At 43.3% G+C, this 15,350-nt stretch overlaps 1 protein-coding gene across 1 annotated transcript in view; it reads left to right on the forward strand.

The window, feature by feature from the left end:
* The window catches only part of LOC130296478 (proton channel OTOP1-like), a 73,848-nt gene extending 63,906 nt beyond the window's left edge, over nt 1–9,942 (forward strand). Inside the window, exons 5-6 of the mRNA XM_056548460.1 lie at nt 5,579–6,432; nt 9,572–9,942. Of these exons, the coding sequence (XP_056404435.1) occupies nt 5,579–6,432; nt 9,572–9,751 (1,034 nt within the window). The 3' untranslated portion in view covers nt 9,752–9,942. The remainder of the gene's footprint in view (nt 1–5,578; nt 6,433–9,571) is intronic.
* Nucleotides 9,943–15,350: the final 5,408 nt, after the last annotated feature.

Consider the following 15,350-nt stretch of genomic DNA (forward strand, 5'->3'; position numbering starts at 1 on the left):
TATCAGACAATGACATGCGGTTCATCTGGGAATAAAGTGCCAAGCAACCAATATTTATAAAAAAAATATTAAATGAACTAAAGATGCCAGCAAGAAATAAATACGTAAGGTCAGATGTTAGTTAACAAGAAGCAAGCTATAGTCTAAGGGCTTGTTCACACTGCCAGAGTGCTTTGCTAAATGGAGCTCTCTTGGTCCTCTAAAATACCAGACACCCCCCGGATCCCATTCAAGTCAATGAAATCCGTTGGGACTTGGTGGTGTCAGTTGTGTTCTGACTCGTTCAGGGTATAGTGGTCTCTCAAGTTACAATATTAATTGGTTCAAGGATGACCATTGTATGTTGAAACCATTGTATGTTGAGACCAGAACTCTATGGAAACCTGATAATTGGTTCTGAAGCCCCAAAATGTCACCCGAAAAAAAGGAAAAAGTGAGGAGTAAAGAAAAATAAGTAGATAACTATTACAGATAAAGCAAATCCTTACATATAAAAGTAAGAAAGATCTGCTGGGAGCTGTAAATCCCTGTCTATGTCAGTGTTTCCCAACCAGGGTGCCTCCAGCTTTTGCAAACAGCTGGAGGCACCCTGGTTGGGAAACAATGGTTTATGTAGAGGACAGGAGCTTCTTTAGGGTCCTATACAGTACACACAGTGTCCCAAATGGAGCCGCCCTTACCTGGTGTTCAAAGGAGCAGCTAACCCTGGCACAGGTAAGGAGTAGTACAGAACTTGTAGTTCCTCCCTGTACTGTAGGGGGCACTACCAGACAGCCAGTCAGTGCATGCACTTCAGTAATACAGGTGATTTACCAGTAAAATGCCAATTCTGATTGGTCAGTTCCTCCAGTTGTGACAGTTATCACAGATCCGGACTGTCTGTACATTGTATGTTTAGCCTGGTTTCAAGTTAAAATGGTCCAGAAAATACCATTGTATGTTGAAATTATTGTATGTTGAGGCCATTGTAAGATGAGGGATGACTGTACTTTTGACTGAACGGATCGTGAATGGGTCAATGCAAGGTTGTGTGAACTAAGCCTAAGCTGTAGAACTTAGCTAGAGGTTGGTACACAGGTATCATTACTATAAGCGTAAGACTGAAGCATAATCAGTCAGGGCTTTGTGTTTTCAGGCTAACTAGTATTTATTGGTACTGTTTTAGGGTACAAAAATGTACCCTAAAACTGTAATAAATGAAGAAATTCTGCAATGGTTATTCACTTTTTGTTAAGGCATTCTCCATATGGCTTAAATAAGATGTTACCTTTGACAAAATGAAACTACGTTTTATAGAAAAGTGGATTTAATTTTTTTCTGTGCATTATAAAATTATAAAATAATAACTTTTTAAAGCTGTCCCTCTATGGGACATCTCAATGCGTTCTGCAAATCATTTGTATAATGTTCTGGTCTACTGAGAATACCAAAGCATTATTACCTGTCAGCGTTATGCTGACAGGTATTGTCTTAGGCCGTGTCTCTAGCACACACTAATAGCCATTTAGCCATGGCAGGCCTGGGGGTCTTGTTAGGCCCCCACTACCATGGCAACCATTAACAACCGCAATTGTCTTTGGATGCCAATGGATAACAGGGGGAGCCGTCTCGTTGATGCAGTCGCTATTGACTGTGGCATCCAATGGATTAAACTGCTGTGATCGGACTCATCTGCAGATTCAAACTATTATGTTGCAGGACCTCAAGAGCTTAAAGATCTTTCACATAAGAAAGCACCTAAATTGTAAGTGGTTGGTAAGGAACCTGTCAGTAATTTTGATTGGGGTACCATAGTTTCAGAATACATCTCTGCTTCCTAGAGAATAAAAGTAAACAACTAAAGGGAACTAATGGAGGATCAGACTGCACACAGGATGTGTTTGTAGTCTGTAACCATGGAAACAGATTGCAGTAGTTGCTGCATACACTAGGGTGGCTTATTTTTCCACTTTATTCTCTAATTAAATCCTAAAATCATTCAGCAGGGATCCCGGCACATCGCCGAGGGGGGTCCTGAGACCCCCCCATGTCGACAATCGACACAAATCTGAATTGACCGGCGATCTGCGTTGATTCCGGGTCATACAGGTCTCCGATGACCCGGAAAATAAGGGGGATTGGAGGTGTCCAAGACACCCCTGATCCCACTGAAGGGAGCGACCGCCCAATAGCAGATCGGGGGAACTGTAGTGTGACCGGCGGTGGCGGTCCATTACTGGTGGTGATAGATGGCAATCCTCTCCCTGGTGCGGCGACACTCCAGACTACGGAAGCAGGTGAGTTGCCTAGCAACATCTGGAGGGCTACAGTTTGGAGACCACTATACAGTGGTCTCTAAAGTGTAGCCCTCCAGATATTGCAAAATTACAACTCCAAGCATGCTTAGACAGCTATTTGCTGTTTGGGCATTCTGGGATTTGTAGTTTTGCAATAGCTGGAGGGCTACAGTTTGGAGATCACTGTGTGGTGGTTTCTAAACAGTGGCCATCTAAATCTTGCAAAACTACAACTCACAGCATGCACAAACAGCAAACAGCTGTCTCGCCATGCTGGGAGTTGTAGTTGCATACCTCCAGCTGTTGTATAACTACATCTCCCAGCATGCCCTTCGGCGATTAGTACATGCTGGGAGTTGTAGTTTTGCAAAAGCTGGAGGCACACTGGTTGGAGAATACTGAGTTAGGTAACAGAACCTAACTGAAGGTTTTCCAACCAGTGTGCCCCCAGCTGTTGCAAAACTACAACTCCCAGCATGCATGGTCTGTCAGTGCATGCTGGGAGTTGTAGTTTTGCAACAGCTGGAGGGTTGCCACCCCCCCCCCCATTTGAATGTACAGGGTACATTCACACGGGTGGGTTTACAGTGAATTTCCTGCTTCAAGTTTGAGCTGCGGCAAATTTGCCGCAGCAGAGCAAACTCCTAGTGGGAGACTCACCATAAACCCGCCCTGTGTGAATGTACCCTAAAAACACTACACTACACTAACACATAATAAAGGGTAAAACACTACATATACACCCCCCTTACACTGGCCCCCCTATATTAATGAAAAATGTATCGTACGGCAGTTTTTCCAAAACGGAGCATCCAGCTGTTGCAAAACAACAACTCTTAGCAATTCCGGACAGCCACTGACTGTCCAGGCATGCTGTGAGTTTAGCAACAACTGGAGGCACCCTGTTTGGGAATCACTGGGGTAGAATACCCCTATGTCCACCCCTAGGCAATCTCTAATTTAGTCCTCAAATGTGCATGGTGCTCTTTCACTTCGGAGCCCTGTCGTATTTCATGGAAACAGTTTAGGGCCACATATGGGGTATTTCCGTACTCAGGAGAAATTGCGTTACAAATGTTGGTGGCTTTTTCTCCTTTTACCAGTTATGAAAAGGAAAAGTTGGGGTCTACACCAGCCTGTTAGTGTAAAAATATAAAAACATTTACACTAACATGCTGGTGTTGCCCCATACTTTTAATTTTCACAAGAGATAAAAGGAAAAAAATAAAAAATTGTTACGCAATTTCTCCTGAGCACGGAAATACCCCATATGTGGACGGAAAATGCTCTGCGGACGCACAACAAGGCTCAGATGTGAGAGTGCACTATGTACATTTGAGGCCTAAATTGGTGATTTGCACAGGGGTGGCTGACTTTACAGCGTTTCTGACACAAATGCATAAATATAAAGAGCCTCAACATCCCACAGGTGTTTGACTAATTTGTTACCCTAAATTTTTCATTTTTACAAGGGAAAATAGGAAAAAAGCCCCCAAAATGTGTAACCCCATTTCTTCTGAGTAAGAACATACCCCATATGTGGATGTAAAGTGCTCTGCTGGTGAACTACAATGCTCAGAAGAGAAGGAGTGCCATTAGGCTTTTGGATAGAAAATTTGTCCAGAATTGAAGGCCACGTGTGTTTACAAAGCCCTCATAGTGCCAGAACAATGGACTACCCCCACAAGTGACCCCATTTTGGAAACCCCTCACAGAATGTAATAAGGGGTACAGTGAGCACTTACACCCCACAGGTGTCTGACAGATTTTTGGAACAGTGGTCCAGTGGAACAGCCCACTGTTCCAAAGATCTGTCAAACGCCAGTGGGGTGGAGATGCTCACTGCACCCCTTATTAAATTATGTGAGGGGTGTAGTTTCCAAAATGGGGTCACAAAATGGGGGCTTTTTAAACACACATGGCCCCCAACTTCCATTCCAACCAAATTCTCTATAGCAAAAGCTCAATAGCGCTCCTTCTCTTCTGAGTATTGTAGTGCACCAGCAGAGCACTTGATGTCCACATATAGGGATTTTACATGCTCATAAGTAATGGGGTTACACATTTTGGGGGGCATTTTCTCCTATTACCCCTTGTAAAAATGTAAAATTTGGGGAAAAGCAGCATTTTTGTGAAAAAATGTTTTATTTTATTTACACATCCGATTTTAATGAAAAGTCGTCAAACACCTGTGGGGTGTTGAGGCTCACTTTACCCCTTGTTACGTACCTTGAGGGGTGTATTTTCCAAAATATTATTACATCTGGGGTTTATTTTGCTGTTTTGGCACCATAACCAAATGTGACTCCTTCTCTTCTGAGCATTATAGTGCGCCTGCAGTGCACTTGTCATCCACACATAGGGTATTTCCATACTCAGAAGAGATGGGGTTACAAATTTTGGGGGGCATTTCTCCTATTACCCATTGTAAAAATGTTACATTTGGGAAAAAACTGCATTTTAGTGAAAATAAATAAATAATAATTTACACATTCAAATACCTGTGTTGTGTTAATGCTCACTGGACCCCTTGTTATGTTGTTTGAGGGGTATAGTTTCCAAAACAGTATGCCATGTTTTTTTTTTTTGCTGTTCTGGTACCATAGCGGCTTCCTAAATGTGACATGCCCCCCAAAAACCATTTCAGAAAAACTCACTCTCCAAAATCCCATTGAAGCTCCTTCCCTTCTGAGCCCTCTAGCGCACCCACAGAGCACTTGACATACACATGAGATATTTCCTTACTTGAGAGAAATTGGGTTACACATTTTAGACTGATTTATCTCCTTTTACCCCTTGTAAAAATTCAAAAACTGGGTCTACAAGAACATGCAAGTTTAATAAATGAAGATTTTGAATTTTCTCCTTCACTTTGCTGCTATTCCTGTGAAACACCTAAAGGGTTAAAACACTTAGTGAATGTCATTTTGAATACTTTGGAGGGTGTAGTTTTTATAATGGGGTCATTTATGGGGTATTTCTAATATGAAGGCCCTTCAAATCCACTTCAAAACTGAACTGGTCCCTGAAAAATTCCGATTTTGAAAATTTTGTGAAAAATGTGAAAATTGATGCTGAACTTTGAAGCCCTCTAGTGTCTTCCAAAAGTAAGAACATGTCAACTTTATGATGCAAATATAAATTAGACATATTGTATATGTGAATCAATATCAAGATCGGCTTGCTCACCTCAAGTCATTTGTCTCTTTATCGCTTTCATCCCATACATTGTATTTCCTTAATCTTTTTATCAATAGGTTTGTATTTACTACAACTTATTTTAATGTCCCTTTATCTTTCAGATGATGACCATGTAGCGTGTAACTGTACCACTTATTTGTGTGACATCTTTAAAAGAGGAATCTATTATATGTACCCGTTCTACATTGAATATCAGGTTTTAGCTTCAGCTATGCTGTACGTACTGTGGAAGAATATAGGGAACAACCTTGGATATTGCCATCATAGACCAAAGCTTAATTTCAGAGGGGTGATCCCGGGCACCCTCTTGGGACTCATTGTTTTTGCGGCAACACTTGCTATGGTCGCAATATACCTATTGAATATTGGACGCTCAAAGGACAGCAGCGAGTCTGCTCTGAGTATCTTCTACTTTTATTCAATCGCTGTTTTGGCCTTCATGAGTATTGTATCCGTAATTGGCCTTATAATACATAGACTTGATACAACACCCACTATCAAAGTGAATAGCCCAGCTGTAAAACTGGATGAAGACCTACTGGTGGGTTCTGCCGTTGGATCTTGGATTACATCATGGAGCTCCATTATTGCAATAATATTTTCTGATAGCCATCCAGCCTTTACTTGGTACAATCTACCCTACTCCATACTAGTTATAGTAGAGAAATACATACAAAACCTCTTCATAACTACATACATCAACCGAAAAGACAATCCTAATACTAAAATACCACAGGTGGAAATATATGTGACTTCAGGTGAAACCAACTTTCCTACTGAAAGTACAGATTTTGGAACCGGGAAACTAGACAAGACGCCAAATCACCTTCACAAACACTACAGCAACTGCAAAGGCTGTATATGTCACCAAGAAATTCTCCAAAATCCCTCCTCAAGATTTAAGAAAACAGTGCTGAAAAATATCACGGCTGCCTTGTTCTTATGCAACATTTCTGTAAGTATTTGAAAATCTAGATTTGGATTTTTCTTTTTTTGTAAAAAGAGGTTCAAGAATTGTTTTGTTTCAACAAACGATGGTCCATTTGGAATGGATTACCATCGTATGTTGAAACCATCGTATGTTGAGGGATCCGTGCAATGTAAAGTATAGGACAGTGGTCTGCAACCTGGGGACCTCCAGATGTTGCAAAACTACAACACCCAGCATGCCCGGACAGCCAACGGCTGTCCGCGCATGCTGGGAGTTGTAGTTTTGCAACATCTGGAGGTCCGCAGGTTGAAGACCACTGGTATTGGAAGTTATACTCACGTGTCCCCGACGCTCCGGACCGTTTCCGCTCATCATCGTTGCCCTGGATGTCGCCTTCCATCGCTGTCGCCGCGTCCCCGAGGTGTCCTCAACGCTCCGGCAAGGCCTCTGCTTCCCCGGCATCCTCGCTCTCATATGCCGCAATCACGTCGCCACGCACGCCGCTCCTATTGGATGACGGGACGGCGTGCGCAGCGACTTGATGATGAGGATGGAGAGCGCCGGCGATGCAGGGATCCTGAAGAGGACGCGCCGGAGCCCCGAGGACAGGTAAGTGATCGTCAGCGGACCACACGGGGCACCGTAAACGCCTATCTGGTGGCAGCTGAAGCAGTCTGCGCTGCCGGATAGCCGTTTATGCAATGGCCCCGACATACAAAAGCATCGTATGTTCATGCTGCCTTCAACATGAGATGGCCTCCGAGAGGCCATCGTATGTTGAAATGATCGTATATCGGGGCCATCGTAGGTCGGGGGGTCACTGTATAAGCTTAATGCAAGATATGGCTAATCATCATGACTCTGGGCACACCTCTATTATTTCTATAGTCTTCTCCATCTATAATTGCTATGCAAATAAGGTTCACGCGCCCAAAAGGCGTTTCCCAGTATGGCAAGAGCCAAGTAAGTCCACCACATCTCCTCCTTATCTAGTGACTGTCAGGCAAACGGGACACAGACTGTACTTTCCTGGACTTTTGCCATGCTGGGGAATACCCCCTTTGCTCTTGTGCCTTTTTTGCAGAGTAAGGGTGCATTCACCCCACACTTCTTTAATACAGTGACTGGATCCAGCTGGGAGATGTAAAAACCGGGTGCTCCCGTATCCCAGCTGGACCTGGCCCGCATCTCATTCATTTGAATGAGCCACTGGAGTCAGATAGTATACCACGATCTTCAGTCCAGTCACACAACCAGATACGGGGCAGATACTATCTGACTCTGGTTGGCTCATTCTAATGAATGAGACGCGGGCCGGGTCTGGCTGGGATACGGGAGCTCCCTGTTTTCACACCTCCCAGCCGGATCTGGTCACTGAATTAAAGAATCATCGTGTGAATGCACCATAACATAAAGGCTTATACCACACAGATGGAGAGGACTATTAAAATAAAAAAGGTACTGTATGTCCAGAATTATAAAGCAGCCATATGATAAAAAAAAACAAAGGCACTCATGTACTATGCAACAAGTATCCACCTTCTTTATTGTGAATTCAGGACATCAGGCCATACATTTAGGGAGCAGAATAAACGGGACCCCTCGCTCCCTTGATGTATGGTCTGATGTCCTGAATTTACAATAAAGAAGGTGGATAATTGTTGCACAGTTCGTGAGTGCCAAAGTTTTTTGTACTTCTACTCAGGGCTCAAGTCCTGCAGGAATGCATGGGAACTGAGTTCCTGCACTTTTTCCCCCAGCAGGAACCACATTCCCATTAGCAGGAGTCCTGCAGGACCAACCCTTGAGTGGAAATCTTGGATGAGTTCCCTCACTTTTTTTTTTCCAGGACTTGACCCCTGGTTCTACTGCCGCTTTATTTTGCTATAACTGAGCACCCATTTTTGCTGTGTATGGCAGTGTGAAGTTGTGCATGGTCTTTGCTCGTAGCTTCACCAGGGAGGTTTTCCAACTAGTAGTGCCAACCTCGGATTCTTCATGCTGTAAATGTCCAGAATTATGATTACTAGTCCTATCTAGTCATGGGCCTATCTAGTCCTAAGAGGTCATCTTTAACATTTAAGGGTCAGGGCTCCCAAGCGGAATTCAGCTTGCAGCAGCCTTCCATTGCTTTCAGTGGGATTTTTTTTGCACTGTACAGACTTGGGATGGACGCAGGTCCATATTCTGCCAAATGAATGAACGTGTATTTTACCAGAATCAGCCTGGAACTGCATTGCAGTCAAAAGGATTGTGCTTAATGCCCGTCAGGCTCCAGCAGAGGCTAATGCAAGGGCAACTCTGCTTGGAATAATTCAGAGTGGAATTTCTGTGGTAGGGCCATTTTGTAGGGCTATTTTGTTCCGAATACTTGGAGAGGGCGGCGTGGGTCATGATGTCACGGCCACGCTCCCTTGTGATGTCACACCACACCACCTCAATGCAAGTCTATGGGAGGGGGCTTGACATCACGAGGGGGCGTGGCCATGACATCACTGCCCCCCGCTGCCCTCACCCAGCATTCTAAAGGAACGCCAGGTGCTGCACAGAGATTGCGGGGGTCCCAGCTGTGGGACTCCCGCCATCAGACATCTTATCCCCTATCCAAAGGAGATGTCTAGGGGTGGAATACAGCTTTAATCTCCAGATAGGGAAACCTTATTAACTACTGTATAGTCACGTATATAAAGGACAGGTAGCCCTATTGCAAAGATAAACACTTAGACCTGGACAAGTTTTGGTCCTGTACATTTTCTACTTTATTATTTGCTCAAAGTACAGCAACTTTGGAGACAATGTCGTTGAGTTCTCACCAGCCTAGGTCCCATAGCAGTCATATAGGCTGCCTTTTTTGTACTTCATGATTTATACCTTAAGTTTCCTAAATTATATAAAATCCTTATGTTCTCTAACTTTCATGAAAAGAGTCAGATCCCTTTAGCACATGTTATATATTTCCTCTTGGGAGGTGTTGATGCTCCAGCTGGTGGGCAGTTTTTAGGTCAATGCTAATAGGAACAATAGGCACACTAGTTTATCCTTCTGGAGCTGAAATGTTTTTCACAAGGTTTTTTTTTTTTTATATTTAATACTGATAATTGCAATCTTATATAATATACATGATGCTGACATATAATAATATACAGTCTCTTTTTATTTCCAGCTCTGGATACCTCCAGCTTTTGGATGTCGTCCCCAGTATGATAACGGATTGGAGGCCATTGTGTTTGGGTTCATGCCTTGGATTATTATTACTGACATTGCTGTCCCCTTTTCCATCTTCTACAGAATGCACTCAATGTACGCCTTGTTTGATGTCTTCTGTAAAGTTGGTTCTTTCTAAAAAAAAAATCATGAAGAATTAGAGGTTTACATTTTTTTTAAATAAAAATAAAATCAAATTTTCTTTTTAGGGCACTATAGAAAAGCTCAAAACAGTTCCTACTACTCAACAAGAATTTAGCAAAATATACAAAGCCTTCAGTAGAATGTTAGGTTACCACGATGTTGTGATTGTTTATTAATAAAGATATATATATTAGATTGCTATTTTAATATATTTTATTGGTGTGGATGGTTCATGGGTGGTGGGTGCTGTTATTGTCTCAGATTTCACCTCCATGGACATACACACTATTGAAGAACATGGGGCCAAACGAGTTCATAAATACTTTAAAGCTTGAATTTCACATTACTTGTGGGTAAAGTACATACATTCACATACCACAGAGCAAGGAGGTAAAGGTGAAAGGAATTCTCTTGCTTTTTATTGTGAATTCTAATTTAACCCCTTTCAGTACTTCTGGTTTTATTGTGTTGCACTTAAAATCAGATGCCTGTGTGTAAAAATTACACCAAAACTTTCACCAAGGGAACCTTGGGAGCAGCCATATTTCTCTTAAAGGAGAAGTATCATTTGGATAGGGTATAAGTTTTTAAAGGTGTACTCTACTGCTAGACATCTTATCCCCTATCCAAAGGATAGGGGATGTGATGTCTGATCGCGGGGGTCACCTATTGTTCTAAACAAACACCGGGTTTCTGCGGCAAAAGGTTTGGACATCCTTCTTAGGATGCTACTGAATTTTCTTTTTTCTCATTTGAAGGTTTTTTGTATTCCCGTGTCCACCCACCCCTTTTTTTTTTTTTTTAACTAGTAGTAAAAAGAAAAGAGATAAAAAATGGCAAAAGAAAAATGGCAATTCAAAACCCACATTGCGTTTTTAATGTTGTTTTTTCTTTTAGTAGACTTCTATGGGAGAGATATGCCAAGATTTCATAGAAAAAAATACCATATTCTCAACATGCTGCATTTTTTTAAATTGTGCAGGGAGTTTAAATTTGCTAAAAAAAAATTACAAAGTCAAAAATGTCAAGAAGGTATATAGCTTTATTACTCCCTATTGACTTGCAGCTAACATTTGGGTGGTGTTTTTTGAGGATTTTAAAAATAAAATTTAAAAAAAGCAATGACGTTGAAGTCAAATAAACAAACAGAACTGTACATAGTCGGGGAACAGGTCAGGAAAATAATGGGAATACAATAGCTAGAACAGATATAAATAAAAACTAGGAAGGATATAGCATAGTAACATAAAACAGGTCAGGAAATTAAGAGCACTGTTCACACTGGACACAGAACAAAGAACACACTAGACACCCCACTCCAAACATGGAGGGACATCTAGCCCAAAGCCAAATAGACTCCTACCCAGCGGGCACTCGCCACTGAGTGATCAAGATACTGGCCTAGGAGGAAACAGAAATACTAAATACAAGCAAAGATGGGTACAAGCACAAGTCTCATTCACTCCTACATAGACATATTAGTACGAGGCTCAGAGCTGGATTCTATCCTAGGACTAGCAGGAATGAACAAGGTAAAAACCTGACAATATACTAAAACAAAGCTGGCTAAAATCTATATGTCAAACAGGACAGATAACCATAGTTAAAGGGGTATTCCGGGCAAATCTCCCTGCAGCAGCCCGCATTCTATGCATAGCTGCGTCTGAAGTTTCAGAAACCTCCGGGCTTCCGAGACGGGGACGTGACGTTACGCCATGCCCCCTCCATTCATTTCTATGGGAGGGGGCGTAATGGACGCAACGCCCCCTCCCATAGACGTGAATGGAGGGGGCGTGGCGTGGTGTGACGTCACGTCCCCGTCTCGGAAGCCCGGAGGTTTCCGAAACTTCAGACGCAGCTACGCATAGAATGCGTGCTGCCGCAGGGAGATCGCGGGGGGTCCCCGCTGGGACCCCTCCGCGATCAGACATCTTATCCCCTATCCTTTCGATAGGGGATAAGATGTTTTTGCCCGGAATACCCCTTTAAAACTCAGGATATATGCTAAAACAGACAAAAGCTGAAGATGCATAGAAAACAAGACATTGTCAGAGTATAGAACTAAATAACAGCCCAGAGTTCCAGTAGAGCTCAGGTCTAAACAACCACACCCAAGATGCCATAGGCTGAATAGCACAGAAACTGTTCAGACACAAAGCTAATGTCTGAACAGGACCTAAGACAGAAAAATGCAAAAACACAGAAACGGACATTACAGAAATCTAGCACAAGGGTAAGGCCACAAAAGTGGCCAGCTACATGCAGCAACTGATAGATGCAGCTAATGGAAAGTTTGCTGGCAAAGTTGTGCAGCTATTGGCTGCCACATTTTGGTCACATGCTGTGATCTACTGTATAATCCTTTTATTTTGGTTAGTAGATGTAGTAATATTAGGGACATAGAATGCGGCTGTATTATGCTTGTTTATGTTTAAAACTGGCATAGGCTAGAAGCACTATAGACTATCTGTTACGCCGAGCGCTCCGGGTCCCCGCTCCTCCCCGGAGCACTCGCTACACTCTCGCTACTGCAGCGCTCCGGTCAGACCCACTGACCCGGTGCGCTGCGATACCGCCTCCAGCCGGGATGCGATTCGCGATGCGGGTGGCGCCCGCTCGCGATGCGCACCCCGGCTCCCGTACCTGACTCGCTCCCCGTCGGTCCTGTCCCCGCGCGCGCGGCCCCGCTCCCTAGGGCGCGCGCGCGCCGGGTCTCTGCGATTTAAAGGGCCACTGCGCCGCTGATTGGCGCAAGTGGTTCTAATTAGTGTGTTCACCTGTGCACTCCCTATGTATACCTCACTTCCCCTGCACTCCCTCGCCGGATCTTGTTGCCATTGTGCCAGTGAAAGCGTTTCCTTGTGTGTCCCTAGCCTGTGTTCCAGACCTCCTGCCGTTGCCCCTGACTACGATCCTTGCTGCCTGCCCCGACCTTCTGCTACTTCCGACCTTGCTTCTGCCTACTCCCTTGTACCGCGCCTATCTTCAGCAGTCAGAGAGGTTGAGCCGTTGCTAGTGGATACGACCTGGTCACTACCGCCGCAGCAAGACCATCCCGCTTTGCGGCGGGCTCTGGTGAAAACCAGTAGTGACTTAGAACCGGTCCACTAGCACGGTCCACGCCAATCCCTCTCTGGCACAGAGGATCCACCTCCTGCCAGCCGGCATCGTGACACTATCAAAGTGTTACCATACCAATGGAACGAAGAACCTTTACAGTGAAACAAAAAATAGTTGATCCCATGCTACTTTTGCACATTTCCCAACTGAGGGTGCATGCACACCACGTTTTCACTCTACGGGTGCCGGATCTGGCTGGGGGAAGGGAAAACCGTGCAATCCCGTACCCCAGCCGGACCGACGCCCTAATCCATTGACTCTAATGAGCCGACTGGAGTCACCGTTTTACTCCGGTCGGCTCATTTTTGACCTGTATCCGGTTTTGAGGTCCGGTCAGAAAACCAGATACGGGTCAAAAATGAGCCGATCGGAGTGAAACGGTGACTCCAGTCGGCTCATTCAAGTCAATGGATTAGGGCATTGGTCCGGCTGGCGTACGGGAGCGCACGGTTTTCCCCTCTCCTAGCCGGATCCGGCACTCGTAGAGTGAAAACGTGATTTGCATGCACCCTGACAAGAAATGATCAGTCTGCAATTTTAATGGTCGGTTAATTTGAACAGTGAGAGACAGAATAACAACAAAAAAATTATTGTGGCTCCAATATTTCTGGCTCCCAGGTGTCTTTTTTTTACCGGTAACAAGCTGAGATCAGGAGGAGCACCCTCTTAAAGGGTTCTTCTTTATTAATTTAGATTTCCTTGCCTACCCTGGACAATTACATTACCTTGGATAAAGTTTAAAGGGGTACTCTGGTGAAAACCTTTTTTTTTTTTTTTTTTTAAATCAACTGGTGGCAGAAAGTTAAACATATTTTTAAATTACTTCTATTAAAAATCTTAATCCTTCCAGTACTTATTAGCTGCTGAATGCTACAGAGGAAATTCCTTTCTTTTTGGAACACTTATGACATCACGAGCACAGTGCTCTCTGCTGACATCTCTGTCCATTTTAGCAACCATGCATAGCAGATGTATGCTAGGGGCAGCATGGTGGCTCAGTGGTTAGCACTGCTGCCTTGCAGTGCTGGGGACTTGGGTTTAAATCCCACTAAGGACAACAATAAATAAAGTGTTATTATTATTATAATAACTTCAGCAGAGAGAACTGTGTTCGTGATGTCATCAGAGAGCATTCCAAACATTCCAAAAAGAAAATAATTTCCTCTGTAGTATTCAGCAGCTAATAAGTACAGGAAGGATTAAGATATTTTAATAGAAGTAATTTACAAATATGTTTAACTTTCTTCCACCAGTTGATTTAAAAGAAAAAAGGTTTTCACCGGAGTACCCCTTTAAGGTTGTTCTTTCCTGTCTAAGTGCTCTCTGATGACACGTGTCTCGGGAACCGCCCAGTTTAGAAGCAAATCCCCATAGCAAACCTCTTCTAAACTGGGCGGTTCCCGAGACACGTGTCATCAGAGAGCACTTACACAGAAAAGAACAACCTTAACTTCAGAAGCTCATAAGTACTGAAAGGATTAAGATTTTTTAATAGAAGTCATTTACAAATCTGTTTAACTTTCTGGAGCCAGTTGATACATAAAAAAAGTATTTTTCCTGGATAACCCCTTTAAACTGGATAATGGTGATCACTATTTCACAAAGTGTGGCAACCGTGGATAGCTTACTTGGCGAATGGGTCTTATAGGTTTCTGTATCCCCAAAAGAAGATGCCCCTCCCCCCACATTTTTTTTCTTTTTTAAAGGTGCCTCTAGATAATCTTGATTACTTTTTTTTTGTCAGCGAGAACTTTATTGATCATTACTCAGTCGCTGTGGGACATTGCTTCTTTTCTTTAGTCTCATCCTCATTGATGATTTTATTATACCACATTCCTGTTAAACTTGTGCTCTTAATACTCTTTTGCTTACTTACCATATTTTTCGCCATATAAGACGCACTTTTTCTTCCCCAAAACTGGGGGGAAAAAGTCGGTGCGTCTTATACGGCGAATACACCCCTATCGCGACGGGGACACGGCGACAGGGAGGGAGAGACATCCAGGGCAGCGGATGCAGCAACATCCAGCTATGCAGTGGTCTTCAATCTGCGGACCTCCAGATGTTGCAAAACTACAACTCCCAGCATGCCCGGACAGCCGTTTGCTGTCTGGGCATGCTGGGAGTTGTAGTTTTGCAATCTGGAGGTCCGCAGGTTGAAGACCACTATTGGGTTCAAAATCTAAAATTTTTTTGATTTTCCACCTAAAAATAGGATATGTCTTATATGTGCGTCCTATAGGGCGAAAAATACGGTAATCTAGTCACTCGATACACTGAATATATGTTATACTTTGTTTTTGGCACTGTACTTGTTTTCATTGAAAACTGTACTAAAAACTATTGTAAACCAACTCTATAAATCTTCCAGGGCTACAATAAACCATTCCCATAGTAACATTGCTGTCACAACTATGGTTTTTAAATTCAAATGGTATTCATAGAATTTTTCAAGAATTTTTACAATACAATAA

This window comes from Hyla sarda, chromosome 1 (assembly GCF_029499605.1).
Source record: "Hyla sarda isolate aHylSar1 chromosome 1, aHylSar1.hap1, whole genome shotgun sequence".
NCBI classification, from domain to species: domain Eukaryota; kingdom Metazoa; phylum Chordata; class Amphibia; order Anura; family Hylidae; genus Hyla; species Hyla sarda.